This window comes from Aulonocara stuartgranti, assembly GCF_965226115.1.
Source record: "Aulonocara stuartgranti genome assembly, chromosome: 15".
NCBI lineage: Eukaryota > Metazoa > Chordata > Actinopteri > Cichliformes > Cichlidae > Aulonocara > Aulonocara stuartgranti.
The window spans coordinates 15,908,126-15,925,589 of NC_138951.1; the positions used below are offsets into that span (position 1 = coordinate 15,908,126).

The 17,464-nt window shown below is 38.6% G+C and overlaps 2 protein-coding genes across 3 annotated transcripts; both read left to right on the forward strand.

The window, feature by feature from the left end:
- The first annotated feature begins 3,053 nt into the window (after positions 1–3,053).
- On the forward strand, positions 3,054–7,117 carry cnr1 (cannabinoid receptor 1). 2 transcript variants are annotated; one of them, XM_082505234.1, is made up of 3 exons: positions 3,054–3,254; positions 3,381–3,468; positions 4,061–7,117. In XM_082505234.1, exon 3 carries the CDS (start codon positions 4,106–4,108, stop codon positions 5,513–5,515), a length of 1,410 nt encoding a protein of 469 aa, XP_082361360.1. In that variant the 5' UTR covers positions 3,054–3,254; positions 3,381–3,468; positions 4,061–4,105; the 3' UTR covers positions 5,516–7,117. The 2 variants fall into 2 exon arrangements, with proteins under 2 accessions (XP_082361360.1, XP_082361359.1); XM_082505233.1 differs by having other exon boundaries at positions 3,056–3,468.
- Positions 7,118–9,617: 2,500 nt separating this feature from the next.
- Positions 9,618–16,671, forward strand: akirin2 (akirin 2). Its single transcript, XM_082505522.1, has 5 exons — positions 9,618–10,156; positions 10,598–10,729; positions 14,232–14,381; positions 14,497–14,568; positions 16,043–16,671. Exons 1-5 carry the CDS (start codon positions 9,985–9,987, stop codon positions 16,051–16,053), a joined length of 537 nt encoding a protein of 178 aa, XP_082361648.1. The 5' UTR covers positions 9,618–9,984; the 3' UTR covers positions 16,054–16,671.
- The last annotated feature ends 793 nt before the right edge of the window (positions 16,672–17,464 follow it).

The window sequence follows — 17,464 nt, forward strand, 5'->3', positions numbered from 1 at the left end:
CAGGTGTTGAACTCCACATAAGAAGGCAGTTAGTATTGTTGAATATAAGTGACATTTTAGAATTTTGTTGTTTCCAGGTGTCAGTCAAATAGATGTTGATGCTTAAAGGTGAGTTCTGCAGAAATGATGCGTAAAAGAAAGAACAGTCTGCCTTGATCTTAAATTTATCCCCTTCTGTTTTAATATTACAATCTGTTGCTGTTGTTTCCATTCAAGTGGCATCAGTTCCTCAAATGGCCACATGAAGTTGGCTTCAAATGTGAGATGGTCCCTATCCACCTGGGAACCCACTGGCCAGTTTATTGACTTCTCTGATTTGCTTTCATGTGCAGCCACAGCCAGGCCATGATTATAGTTTCTGTCAGCTGGCCATTGTTTTCAAATGCAGATCAATTTTTAAAAAGTAAATAAATGCTTAATCGTCAGCGGGTGATAACTGATCGTTATCTGCTGTTTGTGTTTTGCTTGTCACACAGGTTGTTTACCTTAACCAAAGCCTGCTTAAACCTGATGTTAGATGGAACTCGAATAACAAAGAGAAGCCTGAAAGCATCACGTAGCAAAAATCCCCTCACAGATTCTTATTATTCATGTGAAGCAATATGTATTCATGATAAAATACCCCACGTTTACAGCCAGGACATGTATCCTAGTCCACAAACTAACGCTGTAAACTTTATACTGACATTCTGCATCCCACGAATACAGTCCACCCTATCAAAACTACCACCTATAGCGCAGAATATCTTAACTCAGGATCAATTGTATCTTTCCCGACCTTTTATATAGCACCGCCCTCACCCTGACGTTTCAGGTTGTCTGATACTTTAAGAACAGCTGCACAGTTAATCATACTGTGCTCATCCTTCAAAAGCTCCCTTGGTAGTGGAGAGGACTTTAGAGTGATCACAAAAGACACCCTTGGGTTGCTAGTTTGATTACATCGTGAAGGATGTGGTGTTTTTCGGTGCCTGTAGCTCAAGTGGCAACGCTAAATGTAAAGAATAAAAGCACTCTGCCAGTGTGTGGTAATAGATGAATGTATCTTGTAGTGTAGACAGTGTTCTGAGTAAAACTAGAAGCACTGTATGAATGTAAGTCTATTTACCTGTGTTTGGTACATTATAACCTTTGCTGCTGAAGATGGAAAGCACCTACTGAATGTCAACATTTTGATTAACATGAATATTATGCTTAAAGCACAACTGTGCTTTGTTCCTTATTAGTAATTACACCTGCCAGGAAATATTTTCATGTCCTTAACTTTAATTGCATCAAACTACTTCTGCAGCTATTAAATTGTAGGAAATACAGCAAGGAAGTTGACAAAAAGATGCAGTGAAAAGGTGAAGTACAGCATATGATCAAAACACAAGTGGATAGGATGTACTGCAACATCACAGTTGGCTTTTTAGCAGTGAAAGTGCATCTGAGGGAACCAGTCTCCTTTCAGAGGGAGATTAAAAACAGTAAGATCATTACCTCAAGCTTGTGTACCAACTCAGAAACCCAGAGCAGACAACGTGAAGCAGCGTCTCTCTCCTCACACTGCTTTGATGTTTCCTAGAACTAGGCATTTATCTCCCAGTTAGTCTTTTAGAGCTTATCAGTTATCAACAGAGGAGGAAGAGGGCTTTTATTTTGGTCTTCACTCAGGTTTCAATCAGTATGTGAAGCTCAGATCTTATCGAATCTAGTCTGGCTGATTGTGACAGTAAATAACGTGTTCTTTCTCAGTTTTTCTACAGATTATTGAGAATTAGCTTGGAGAAAATCTACGAGTAACTCACAGGCTCATACTAACAACCTTGACCTCATTTAAGCAAAAAGACAAAAAATAATCTAAGTTCTTTTTGGCATTTCTGTCATTTCCTCCCCATGACAATAAATGAATTCACACTTTGTGAAACAGTACACTTTGTTCCCTTCAGACATCACTGGCAGCCATGGCGGAACAATATTAATAATTACACCTGTGATGATGACAGAGGCACAGTCTAATTTCAGTCCCACAGAGCCAGCAAGTTGGTTTTTTTAATTGTCTGTCTGCTGAGGCAGCCTGTGACCAACAAATGTCCAATTTTAATGCACCTATTCTGATTTTATCTGCAACATTACTGCTATCATCTCCTGCCTCCTTGGCCTGCACTGCCAATTCTGCCATTGTGCTGGCCTGAAGCCATGTGGGGAGAAGAAAACATCACTAAAATGTCTGAATAAATGGAAATTAGATCATTCATAATCAGTGAACTGAATCTTTATTTATTACGACCATGCACAGGGCAGGGCTTTGCTATTGTGATTCATAACAGGATCTGACTCTTAATTTGTTGGTGAGTAATCTGATCGAATGTGCTGATAACTAGTCGGCCTGTCCAGATGAGAAGGGACACTGGAGCAAATATGAAGTGTACAAAGAAAAAACAAAAACAAAGAAAATGTCCTTGAATCATCACCGATCAGGACTGTGTGTGAAATGTGAAGTGTTTTAATGTTAAATGCGACTAAAACATACTTTTCTTTATTTCTTTCTCCAATTTTCTTTCTCCAAATCGGGATCTTGAGGTTGTTTTTTAAGCTTTAAAAATAGCTGGAAGGCAGACCCGACTGGATAGGTGGGGATGATGGGGTTCAACAGTTAGAGATAGCCAACAAAATATATGAAGTGTGCTATCTGCGCTCTGAGTTTGTCAATCGTGGTTAATTATTCACAGAATAAACAGGCATGGAGTGACTATCAACGAAGTCTGCAACCTCCATCTGTCTTTGAAAGCATTCAAATTAAAGTTAAGCCTACTCAAGGCAACTGAAACGTGCAGCTATTTGTTCCTGTACAATACAAACGATTGTGATCACAATAACGTCATGAAGTAGGAGGACAGCAAGCTTCTACTAAGCTGCTATTTATCTATTTGTTGTGCTGTGGTGATGCTGGTTCTTTGCCCGAGAACATCCTCTGCAAAGAGGAGCTTTGGGAATTCAAAATTCAAAATCCCTTTTCTTTTCTTTCTTTCTGTTTTTTTCCCCACATAAGAACCCTCTGTCGTCTGCCTTGTTCCTATGCACCGCACTTGACAGCTTCATGGGTTGGGCAGATAACGCGGTATGGAAACACGTGACCGGGCTTTGTGGAAGCTACGCTTCATAAGTGTGAAGACAGAGAGAAATAGATTGGAGAGACGCTGGAGGCGGCAGGAGCAGCAGGAACAGCAACCTGTTTCTACAAAGCAGGAGCGCACTCCAAGAGCGAAAAGGCACTTCTGCAGACACCCGAAAAACTTAACTTGCGCAGAGAATTTGAAAAGCAAACTAATTATTATGATAAAAGTGACGAATTGCGTTTAAAGCTTTCATGGTGGTTGTCTCTCCTTTTATGTAAGATCTGAGTTGGTTGGAGGATGCGTTTCTGACTTGGACTAATGCGCGGTGAAAAAGGGCGATTCTGTGCACTTGGGAAAATTATGTAAGGTAAAAATCAGCACTTTTCTATTGCAAGCGCTACATTAATACTTAGATTAGTACTTCAAATGCCTTTTTAATGTTTCTTCCGCCATCAAAGGGTTGGTTTTTCTTTTTTTCTTTTTCTCTTAAATGTTACGTATTTCCAAATATTAATTTACGCACCGGAACACAGGTTCCAATATACATTCCCACATTAAATGTTTAAATTCGTGTGGGAGTGTTTAAAACTGTATGTGGAAGTTATTTAATAATTATTGTTCTGTAATTTTATATGTCTCATAGTAGACTGCACAAATTTGCACAATAAGCTTAAAAAATGTATAAAACAGTACTAAGAACAAAGTGAGCTACTGTGTGGGTCATGCCTAACTAACTAACTCAGTAATACGTGTGGAAAAAAATCTGAACTGCACAGACTTTCAGATATCTGCAGTGGAAAATTTGAATTATGCGAGGATTATCCATCTTAGAGAAATTTCAGCCCAAATTTTGCACTGCTGCAAACTTGTTTCTGTTTATGGCTTGTATTTTCTTAGATTTTAAAAAAATATTTCTGAAATTTTGTTGTTGTTTTGTTTGTTTTTAAATCAATTTGTAGGTTGTCCAGACATCTTAGACTGCAGTATAACCCTCAGACGCAGCCATGAAATCTGTGCTGGATGGTGTGGCAGACACCACCTTTCGGACTATTACATCTGGTTTGCAGTATCTGGGCTCCAACGATGCTAACTATGATGACCCGCTCAGTGATGTAGACTTCAAGGGCAGCTTCTCTCTGCAGAAGCCGTTATCTGCTTTCCGCAGCAACTCTTTCCCAAACAAAGTACCTCCAGACGAGGAGCTCATCCTCAAGGGCATCCCCTTCTACCCTACCAATGCCACAGACTTGTTTGGCAACAGGAGTACATTCAAAGATGAGACTAACAATATACAGTGTGGGGAGAACTTTATGGACATGGAGTGTTTCATGATCCTGACTCCTAGCCAGCAGCTGGCTGTGGCTGTGATGTCTCTGACCCTGGGCACCTTCACTGTTCTGGAAAACCTGGTGGTGCTCTGCGTCATCCTGCAGTCCCGCACCCTCCGCTGTCGACCGTCCTACCATTTCATCGGCAGTCTCGCTGTGGCTGACCTGCTGGGCAGTGTTATCTTTGTCTACAGCTTTTTGGACTTCCATGTTTTCCACAGGAAGGACAGCCCCAATGTTTTTCTCTTCAAGCTGGGTGGAGTCACGGCATCGTTCACAGCGTCAGTGGGGAGTCTTTTCCTCACTGCTATTGACCGCTACATCTCAATTCACCGGCCTCTCGCCTACAGGCGCATCGTGACACGGACCAAGGCTGTCATAGCCTTCTGTATGATGTGGACAATCTCCATCATCATCGCAGTGCTACCTCTGCTGGGCTGGAACTGTAAGCGTCTCAATTCTGTTTGCTCAGACATATTCCCCCTCATCGATGAGAACTACCTGATGTTCTGGATCGGTGTAACCAGCGTGCTGCTTATTTTCATTATCTACGCCTACATATATATCCTGTGGAAAGCTCACCACCATGCTGTCCGCATGCTGAGCCGCGCCTCCCAGAAGAGCCTTGTTGTCTATTCAGCAGATGGGACCAAAGTGCAGACCACACGCCCTGATCAGGCACGCATGGACATCCGTCTGGCCAAGACCCTGGTGCTTATCCTGGTGGTGCTGGTAATCTGCTGGGGCCCATTGCTTGCCATCATGGTCTATGACCTCTTCTGGAGGATGGACGATGACATCAAGACAGTGTTTGCATTTTGCAGCATGCTCTGCCTGCTCAACTCCACTGTCAACCCAATCATCTACGCCTTGAGGAGCAAGGACCTGAGGCATGCTTTCCTCAGCTCCTGCAATGCCTGCAGGGGCAGTGGCCAGCAGTTGGACAATAGCCTCGAGTCAGACTGCCAGAACAGAAATACCCACATTTCTGCCAACAGGGCTGCAGAGAGTTGCGTGAAGACCACTGTGAAAATAGCCAAAGTAACAATGTCTGTATCAACTGAAACTTCTGCAGAAGCTGTCTAATTGGCCATGACGGGGAAAACTGTGTAAATGTCATCTCTCCCCTCCCCAAACAATGCCATTCCACAACGTAAAGCAGAGGTTAGGCATTCATCTCCCGAAAATTCTGACTTACATCCTCACGTAGATGCTTTAGTGGTTGCATAATTTACGTTTGTGTATGAGTACATAGTGTGCCAAAGTGCCAAATGGTATTGCAAGGTCATGTAAAGGACTCATATAACTGGAAGGGGTCATTAAAGACTATCATAAGTCTGCTGTTTACCAGAGACGTCATGATATCCAATTAGTGAAGGCATATTATATTTTTGTACTGTGAATTCAGGTTTTGAAAACAATATTTCATTTATGGGATAAGGGGCTACTGACATTTTTAAGTAGAGATGTTTTACTGTGTCATTTAGACTTTAACACGTCTTGCACCATAAAAGTATGAAATCCTCGCATCTTGACTTTCTACAGGCTTCATGTACATGTTGCATATCGACATTTCTATAAGCAAATAGAAGGAAAAAATTGATGCAAACTGTCTTTGCCATATAACATGTTACTTTTGTACTTCTGACAACACTCAGTGAGTGGCAAACGTGTGAGGAGATTTTTGAGAAATCAAAGGTGGTTTGTGTTCCAAGACAGAAAACATTATCACCATGATGAAGCAAACTCTAAGGCAAATAGATTCACAGCTTTTGGCATCGTGAAATCTGAAATGGGATCTTCTGCGGGAGAGTGACTGTCCCCGATGTCTGTTTCTTTACTCGCTGGCTGTTACACCCTCAGAGTAACGTGTCTTTGTTCCGATGTATACCTAACAACTGTACAGTGTTTTCTTGCAAAATAAAGTGTTCAGATCGACTCATTCAACTACAAAGCCGAGACAACAATAACAAAAAAGCTTTTGTTCGAGGCTTGAACAGCTCAAAAACTGAATTTGGACGCAGTGTGCTGGTCACTACTGTAAAAAACTGACTCTAGCTGCTTTCATCAAATGTATGATTTTACTGGATTCAGCCTTGTACGTGTGTGATACCTTGTGACTTGGTGATATGTTTCCAATCCTGAGTCTTTTGATCATTGCAGTGAGGTGTTTTAGTGCTACTGTTGCAGCGGGGTATCATGTTGGAAAATAACCCATGCACGGGGCTAGTGAAGTAGTTTTGGCGTAACTCTACATTAAAAAAAAAAAAGAAGTCTACTTTTATTTTATGTATGAAAACAAAGAAACTAAGGTCTTTTCATTAGCTGGTACTTTGAATGAGAGTTTTGTGTATGCGTTCTGTGGAGCATTGACAACTGACCTTACAAAAGAAGCTCAGAAGATGTGATTTTTCTAATAGGTGATGTAGTACTTTTAATCTAGAAATCTCACAGCACAATTGTTCTGTAGACATTTATCTCGGTGTAAACTTATCCAGACAGCTGTTTATCAGTATGCTTTGCTGCCTCTTGTAATTTTGAGTATTGAAGATCAAAATGTCAACTGTCAAGTGGCTTCTGTACATTGGTGGCATAATGAGGAATCTATGACTTTAAAAATCCCAATCAGTCAAGTGTTTTTAGTATTGCTGTTCTCAAACTTTTGAATAAAGTCGCAGCTGGTGGTCACTTTGCGTGCAGTTTGTTTGTTTGATTGATTAATTAACGATGGAAAACAGGACGTTTTGCCTAATCTATCCACTCAGTTGAGAGGGACCAGACGCTAAGAAAGCACAGCGCTGAGCTCCTGAGCATCTGTGATGCTTCAGTGCCCCCTTGTGGAAGAATCTAATCAGCCTTTTTGAATAACGAGGACATTCCTCCTGTTGGATTTAGCTTTGTTACGGTTACTTATCGCAGCCCTAAAAGTGACAAATTGCAAATCACTGGCTGCAAATCATCTCCTGACAGCAACATCTGCTCTGATCTTTTTATCTCTTGGATTACATGAAGAGGGAAATTGAAACATCTGTTCTCACAGCTGTCCTTGGGATTTTGTTTAATGCAGATGCTTCAGTCTTCAAAAGAAAAAAGAAAAAAAAAAGCCATGAGGCAGCATACATGAACAGGTCTCTCAGTAGGCAGCATGGTGATTCAACGGTTGGCACTTCTGTTTCACAGCACACAGGTCCAAACCAAAACAGGACCCGGATACTGATGTGGGTGAATGAGATTCTTAAAAGTTTGACTTCCTGTTTAAATAAAAGTTAATAACCCTGTCAAAAAAACAATAGCCTTTATTCTAATTACATTTTTCTCCTTTTTACATATTAGATCGCTGATTATGCAACAAGTCATACAAGACTAGTGAAAATAGGTCTTTTCTACACCCTTTAGCACTAATATCAGTCTTAAATCAGAATAATAATAGTTTATCGAGCCGCACAGCAGCACAGTGACACAAAGAAGAAGTGGTGAAATAAACAAAGCTAGCATATCCTGTTGTACAGTTCAAACATAGCATATGTGTACAGAGGTTGCTGAGGAAGTGATGGATGGGAAACGTCTTCAGTGTATCTGTGCAAGAGGTTGAGGGTTATTTCAAAACTCAAACCGCATCTCTGAGAGACAGACTTTTGCAATCTGATTGTTAGAAATGAAAATACCACATTTTGTAATAATTGTTTTTTTTATTATTCTTAATATTATTCTTTGCATCAAACAACACAAGGCTGAAGCAAAGAGAACACAAGTCTTTGTGTTATTAAAAAAAAAAAAAAAGACTAAATCAAAGTGCCACACCCAAGCTTTAAAGGGAGTCCTACAGGGTATCAAAGGTAGAACAGTTCTCGGCTTTAACATATGCGGGGCATTTTATGGCTTCTATATTCTCAGTAATAAGGAATGAGAAGAATTAAATTTGTACTTGGGGGTTTGGTTTTTAGCAAGCAGCAAGCTGTCTGATATTATATCCGACATAAAACACATATCCTAAAGTACCTTATTAACCTAACAGAGCACTTTGCTCACTTTTCTTCCCTAGAGTTTCTAAAAGTAGAATGAGAGGCAGAGCCTTCAGTTATCAGGCCCTCTCCTGTGGGAACCAGCTTGAGTTTGGATTCAGGAAGTCTTTTTAAAAACTACACTGAAAACTTTCCGTTTTGATGAAGCTTATAGTTAGGGCTGGATGAGGCGACAGTGAATGATCCCTTATTTTAAACTGGTGCTGGGCTTCTTTTGATGCACTCATTTCTTTTTCATTTACCTCTTTTCACTCCCTGTGGATTCATACATCACAACTGCATTTAATCACTAATAATGATCAAACTCTACTTTCACTTATTGTTTGGATTTAGTCTTTTCCCTTACCTCCAATCATCTGCAACAGATTCCTGCCAAATACCTGTAGGGATTATTAAAGTGTTTATTAAAGTGTTCCGATTCTGATGATTCTGTTGGAGGCTTCATGTTTTTTTCTTCCCACTGTCACTAAGTGTTTGCTCATTTCTGGTTGTTGAGTTCTCTCTAACATTTAAGTAACTTTACCTTACAGTATAAATTGCCTTGGGGTGACTGTTGTTGTGATTTGGAGCTATACAACAAAATAAAATTGAATTGGGTGAAACCTTAGGATTAATTTAAACAGAAGCTTTTCTTCATTTGTTAGTAATGACACAAGACGAAAACTCTTTTTCTGAGGCACATTCTCAAGTACATAATTTAAACGGGATTATACAATGTATGGACGACAAACAACATAGAGAACATATTGAAATCGGAGTTCTTCACCATTTAAGTAGCTGAATTTTAACTACTTTAAATATTGCTATTAACCAGTTAATTATGTTAGGCAAGCTAGTGATGATTTCGGTCGATATTTCCTCACATATCCAAGATTTAATGCTTTAAAATGTGTACTTTGAATGGTTTCTTCTAGAAAACAACTCCTAAATGTCAAGTCTGTTGCACAAATACTTTTTAAAATGTATTTGATATCATATCCTAAAGTTTTAGACGAAACTGAAACTTCGCGTGGATTTGGTACGTTTTGTGAACAAACAAAAACAAATTTAAAAAGAGTGCGTTTTCTGTGTTTTCGGGAAATGTAGTTTTCAAAATGTACAACCAAACGGATGCGAATGTGTCTAAAAACTACAATTACCTGCAAGAGCGTGTCTTCTTGCACATGCGCATTACCAAACAAACGCAAACTAATAAAAGGTAGGGCTGTCCAGACCGTTGTAGTCGGTGCTCTCAGCTAATGTGGTAAAATCTGTAATCATCTGCTTTAATGCGACGTTTTTGCGACGTTATTTTATCCTGGTCACGGTAAAATATATTCGTTAACGTGAACGTTGTGAGATTTATCAGTGGAAGACAACGGGAGACGAAAAAAAATCCGTATTTGTCTGCAGCCCGGAAAGGCTTCTACCGATCGACTTAGCTAACACTAGCTAGCAAAAGCGGTACATACCCGGGCCCAGGCCGGCGGCTTTCTCGGATACCAAGGAATTTTGAAGTTTCCTGGCTTTAAATATTTAACATATTTAAGCGTGATGGCTTGTGGAGCGACTCTAAAAAGGAGTTTGGACTTTGATCCGTTAATGAGCCCTGCTTCCCCCAAAAGAAGGAGGTGCGCCCCGGTTATGTCTCCAGTGTCTTCACCGCAGAAATATCTGCGCATGGAGCCATCGCCTTTCGGGGAAGTGTCGTCCAGACTCACCACGGGTAAGAAATGATGTCTACGTTTGATTTCACGGCCCTCTAGTTTTCTATATTTATACCACGCTATATTAACAAGTATTTCCAGTGGCGTACATGATGTAACGCTCCAAACACGATTGTGTAAAGTTAAGACAAGCATTGTTATATTTAGCGCAGCATGTGGTGGTTATTTTGTTGTAAATTCAACTTCCATCGAACTTTTATGGCTTTATGAAGAAATATTGTTTGGTATTAATGTGCGGGGAGGGGGGGGATAGTAAAAGAATAATCTCTTACAGTTTAACTGATTGATTTAATGTATTTGTCTACAGTCGGGATATACATTAAAATAATGCCAAGGCCATACTTAATGATCATATCTGAATACTGCAGCGACTCTGTCTCCATACAATCACAGCACCTCTATGTAAAGATCTCATTTAATGCTGCTTCTGTCTTTTTCAGAGCAAATTCTACACAACATTAAACAGGAGTACAAGAGGTTTCAGAAACGGCGACACTTGGACAGTGCTTTCCAGCAGGCTGAAGGCTGTCCTCTGGACCTGCAGAACATTCCCGGTGGATCTGCCTTACCAGGTAGCTATACCAGGGTTGTTTTTGAATAGGCTTGTTTTGCTGTAATCCATGAACTTCCTGTTTGAGATCAGGGTTTAAAGGGTAATATAAATGTTTAAGTCAGTTGCATGGAGTGTGGATGAGCTTATTGTGAGGGATTGTTTTGGGTTACAAGCCTGATTTTTCTCATTTTTCACACTAAATCATCACTTTTCTTTTACTGCTTTGTTTTTTTATATATAACATTGCTTGCTTGCTGGGAAATCCTGCTGCCTAAGGCAACTCCACAAAAAGGCAGAGGGAGAACAGATGACATTCCTTCCTTATCCTTTCACTTTCTTTTGAGTGTGTGTGTGTGTGTGTGTGTGTGTGTGTGTGTGTGTGTGTGTGTGTGGGTTTTTATATATATATATATATTTTTTTTTTTTGTGTGTGTAATTATCCCAGATGGGAGTGTACAGCAGACATTGGAGACTACAGATGGTAGAGGCCCTCTGGGTCTTGAAATTACACTTGACTTAAAGTGTATATGCTGTACTAATACTTAACCGCAGTCAACAGTGGTGTTAAGTCTAAAAATAAGTGTCAATGGCACATTTGCGTGACACTACTTCCATACATCAGGGTATTCTGTCATCAGTTCTTTATTTGAACTGTTCAGCTTCACTAAAACATTTATCAAGACGTGCGATAATTGTGTTTAGTGTTGTTTTATTGGTAACATAAATGGCCTTTTATTCTACCAATAACAGTAACAGAAATATACATCTTGGTTGAAGGTTGGGATGTAAAAAAAATAAAAATAGACAGCAATCACAATTGGTGTATCACAGATAATTTTCTTTTATATGCTTAAAATGAGTGACAAAACCCATAAACTCACCAAAACAGTGTTTACATAGGAATGTTTGGGGGGTGGACAGATCATAAAGTGAAAACCAGATGTGTTTTAGAGTAAGATTAAAACCTGACAGCAAAGCATATGCACTTGTTTGTTTTTTAACAAGATTTAGGGCAGATGAAGTGTTTTAAACTGTAATTACAGTATGAGGCTCAGGTTAACGTATTCGACTTGACAGCAGGCCTGTTTTGACTATATTTTAGTTTTTCTCATCAGTTTTAAGTTGCTTTGTTACAACCCTCTTTTCTATTAGCGATTTGTGGTTCCTAGCTATTATCAGACAGATTTAAAACAAACTTATAGAAAAACATGCTGGAATAAAACTATTGTGTTGCTCTGTTGTGTTTAACAACGAGAACCTGCAGCCTGCTCGTCTCCTACTTTCCTGAGTGTAGAGAAAACCACCACGAAGTATGTGTGTGTGTGTGTGTGTGTGTGTGTGTGTGTGTATATAGATATATAGATAGAGAGAGAGATATATCTCTCTCTTTATCTATGTATCTCTCTATCTATAAAAAAATTAATTAATTAGAGGTGGGAATCACCATACATCCCACGATACAATATTATCACAATACTTGACGTACGATACGATATTATTGCAATTTTTAAAAAATATTTTGCAATATTCAGATTCTGTACACAAAGGTAAACTTTATCAATATTCATTTTATCTAATATCAAAGTCTCACACTCAGTCTTTCTCTCATTTCAGTTTTATTGTTGACAAACTGGACAGTTTGTATTACAGTCTAGTCCAACTTAACTGAATGCAACCATCTGGTACAATTATAGCTATTCTGAACTTTCGCAATTTATGAAAACTATGCAGCCCCTTCAGCAACTGAAGAATTTGAAAGTAAATTAAAACAAAATATAATTTTACATTAAATAAAAAAGTTTTAAACTTAATTAAAATAAAACATGTCTTAAATTAAAATAAGTAAACTGTCATGTTTATTGCTGCAAAAAAATAGTTAAACACATTTGGACAGTGAAGGAATGTCAGGATTCTTGCTCAGAAAAAGGATCAACATGCTCTGAAGTCAGAGCATGTTCCAGTCCACAAAAACCTTTTTTGTAACAAAATATCGATTTCTGCTGTTCCTGTATCGATACATTATTAGCAAACAAAATATCACGATACTGTGTGTGTATATGGGAAATAGATATAGAGAGGGAGATATAGAGAGAGAGATATAGAGATAGATATAGATGGATATATATATATATATATATATATATATATCTATCTAGAGATAGAGATATTATCTATATATCTCTATATATATCTCTATAGCTCTATATATATCTCTATATATCTCTATATCGCTATATCTCTATATCTCTATATATATCTCTATAGCTCTATATCTCTATATATATCTCTATAGCTCTATATCTCTATATATATCTCTATATCTCTATATATATCTCTATATCTCTATATATATCTCTATATATCTCTATATATCTCTATATATATATCTCTATATCTCTATATATATCTCTATATATATATCTCTATATATATCTCTATATATATCTCTATATATATCTATCTATATATAGATATATATAGAGAGAGAGAGAGATAGCGAGATATAGATAGAGATATAGATAAAACAAACATGACTGTTTTATGCTTACTGCACTGCCACACTTTCTGAAGTAGTCCACTGGTGCTGCTTTTATACTCTTGTCATTAGCTGGTCTCATAGCCCACCATGAAATAGTCTACTTCCAAAAGGCATTTGCAGTAATGGTTCATGATTATGGACACTGTGGCTCTTCTTTTTTTCCCCCCTTAACTCGGCACAATTTTGTTAAGTAATAGGAAATATCTTTGGCCAGAATCTTCAGTGGGGAGGTGTCACCATGGCAACCAGGAAAAACAAGCTTAAAAAGAGCATTGTATTATAAACCTGTCATCTGTCTGGCATGACTCAAAGTGTGGCCTCTGGTGTCAGCAGCGAAATGGTTTACTCTTCCACAAAGCGTGCCAGCCTCCAAATGTGGACGTTTAAAAAGTGGAAAAATATTAATATATATTAATTTTGTGTGGCTAGTATTGTGACTAGTCAATAGATTAGGGGTTGTGACTGTTTCACTAACTGCCGAGCGACTGCGTTGCATTAATTATGAACGTGTAGGCAATCTGTCACTGTCTGTGACATAGCCTCTCAGCAGAGTGTCTATTCACACAGTGAGGGCACGATTGATGCAGCACATCACCATGCTCACACTGTTTTGGAGTGGTTCCAAAAACGTACAAGCACAACACGTTGCAGCTTGTTAGCCCAAACTCTATTGTTAGAAACAAAAGTTAGAAAAATAATGTCGGCATGACTTGAGACTTGTAGGCCGTTTTGCTGGCAGCAGAAATACCTGATTCGTGGTGCAGTGGTATCAAATTAAGGCAAGACTGACTGTGCTTCCTTTGCTTTGTTTGAAGCAGGCCTTTGATTTGTTAGCATGAAGCTGGCATTTTTTTTTTTTTTAATTTCTTTCTTGCTGCAGGCTGATTCTCTGGGCTATATTTTGCCTGTAGTGTTGTTGTTTTTTTGTTTTGTTTTTTTTGATATATATAACTTACATGTGAATTACTGACTCTTTCAACAGGTACATCCTCAGGTGCTTCATCTCCTGCCAGGAAAGAACAGCCTTTGTTTTCCCTCAGACAAGTTGGGATGATCTGCGAAAGACTACTGAAGGAGCGAGAGGACAAAATCCGTGAGGAGTATGACGAGATCCTGACGACAAAGCTTGCAGGTATAGGTTTTTTTTTTTTTTTTGTTTTTTTTTTAAATGTTATGTTCACGTGCAAGTAATCCAAACTGATTTTTTTTTTTGTTTTTTTTAAATAATATTTGATTTATTCCACTAGAGCAATATGACGCCTTTGTCAAGTTCACCCATGACCAGCTGATGCGAAGGTTTGGAGAGCAGCCTGCAAGCTGTGAGTGTATATTTTTGCTGTTAAACATTTCTGTCATATTAGCCATAGCTATGGTATTTGCCTCTTGAGGTTAAAGTGCATAATAAGTAGTTAATATTAAAATATAATATAAAAGGAAACTTGCTTTTCATGGCAGAGCTCTTGTCAGAGTCTGTGTACATTTATGCTTTATCAGCAGTTACACAGCTTCTGGGTGCATGTTTACATTTTCACAGCAGACTGAAGCTGTCTGAGCTAAATGGAAGTATAATGATGTGAGGCTGAACTGTCTAAAATGACAAAGTATTTGCTGCAGTAGACTGTGAGAGTGCAGCCTTTTCAGTGTGCCCAGGCATATCAGCTTATGCTGATAAAAGCCTCAGAGTCAAGCCAACATGAATGAAATTCAAATCGTAGGTGATGTTTTAGCTTCTTAGGGCTATTTGTGTGAAGGAAGAACTCACATTTTAAGCGGTAGCAACCAGAACTAGTTAGTTAGTTAGTGCTCGCTCATTTTTCCAGAATTTGGTTACAACTGACACCTAGTGACTCATTTTCTATATTCAGGTGCTGCAGAGGTGCAGTGTTTTGTGGGGATGTCATTCAAACAGCCCACCAATCTTAAACGGCAAACCGATGATATAACTGTGATCGAATAAAGAGGAACTGGACTTTGCGATATTTATTTAAACTTCTTCATCTGCAAACATCTCTCAAAACCTACTTTTGAAAAATGTTTGTGGTGCATAAACTGTATATAAATATTCAGTCCCTCCTTGTCCACCGAACCCCTCTATTGAGGGCAAAGCCTGCAATATTTGGCCCCCTTAGTGGTGCTGGTGACTTTTCCCACATCTGCTGTGTGGATTGTGATCAGTTGATCAGTTTCTTGTAGACGTGGTAGGGCTCGACTTATTTATTGACAGGTTGCTGTAGGCTATTTGCAGATGTATCAGTATTTGTATTTATTAATGGCCAGTAAATGGTAGTGGGTAAAAGCAGTAGAGACAGGGCAAACACCCTTCAACCATGTTATGAATATTGACTTTGCATAGTTTGTCCACAAGAGGGCGCTCTGTAACTTCCATGTTCCATATTTTGCAAACACAACAGCCAATCCTGTACTGGTCAGGCTTTTATTATTAGCTTAATCATTTACCAACATGCTACAATTACTTTTTTTTTTTTTTTTTTCACAAATAAATATTCATAGAAAACAAAGAAATCTGTTTTTTGCGTGTTAATATAGAAGATGTTAAATTAAAAGTAATATTGAAAAGTAAATTTTTAAAAACAAAATGCAAACAAAATTTTGAGCTCTGCATGTTTGCACGTTGAATCCCATTTATGAAGTTGTCAGTGCAAACATTTTTTGGCTGAACTTTTGTTAAATGTCTTCTAGCTTAGACAGGATTTATAAACTGTCTTATTAAGAACAGTTCCTGTCTGCCATCTCTTATGTGTAATCGTTTATTCCTTTTTTTTTCTTCCATAGATGTTTCCTGAGGTTGGCGCCCAAATGGAGTACCATTTACTGCAAACTAATCCAGGGCTTCACTGGGTCTAGTTGGACTTTTCTCCTAGCTGTGCCATATCGCCTCTATGTGGACTCTCTGCCTCAGGCATCAGTTAGTGGCACTGATGTTTGCTGTTGCCTCCAGAGTTTGGAGGGCGCCCTGCTGCCTTCATGTCTGAGGACCCGCTGTGGCTCCACCCGTGGCCTCTCCACTGCCGCATCGATATTTATTTGGCATTGTTCTGATGCCTTTGTGAAAGGCTGACTGCCACCACTCATTTGACCTTTTGATTTCACTTTATTCTTTATCATATTGAGTCGTTCCACAGAGAGGATGTTACTGTCGCGGCTTTTCTGTATGTACTTCTTTGAAAAAAGGAATGGCTGAAGGCAGCTTTCAGACTGACTTGAGGAACAGTTGTCTTGGCTTGTTTCAACATAGTTTAAACTGTACTGGTGATTACTGCTTTTACACTTGTATACACTGTATATTTTTATTTTTTTGCTTGATGTGTGTCCATTGTACCATAATTTCATGGTTTTATTTGCTGTAGGTATAAAGGGGCTTTGATTCAAGAAAATCAAACAAATAAAAGTCTTTACACAAATGTTTAGATTGTCGGTTGTTTGTGGGGGTGGGGGGTTCTTTGTTTGTTTTCTAGCCTTTTACTCTTACTATCACTTGGTAATGGGCTTTGCCATTGTGATTTGTTACTTGGGGGTAGTTGTTGCTCATCTCCCAGGCCACAACCACACTCAAGTCATTCATACGTTCTGTAAATGTATTTAAGGCTTGGGGCGATAACATTCATTAGGATAATAAATGTGAACGCTAAACACAAAATGACAATATTCAGCTGAAAAGTTTTGTTTTTTTTAAATAAAATTCGGCTCTTATATTCTAAGAGCCATAAAAATTGCAAATCTTGCAGTACAGTAGCAGAAAGCTTAAGTAAAAAGAAAATTACATTTGGTAATGAAAGAAGTAAAATCACTGCGATGCAGGGATTATTGAATCATTGTATGTTTATATAGTAGTTATGGTGGGGTATTCCATGCTTGAATTTAACGCATCAATTTGACATTGGTCTTGTTTATATGCATCAAGTTCAGAAAAAAAGCATAAATTTTGACTTTGAAAATCACGCAGAAGCCCTGATATTGATCGGATGTTATCTCCTCAGTAATTCAAAGATGAGAAGACTCGAAAAATGGAGAAATGTAATTACCCAACTTCTCCGTCCAGAGATGGTATTTGGAATAGATCACAAACTTTGCAGTAATCCGCGGGACTATTTTTCCTCCATATTTCTAACTTTCATACCTCCTGTTAAAGGTCATTTAAAATCACCAAAGATCTCGATTATCAATAAATTTGAGAAACCGTACAAATATAACTTA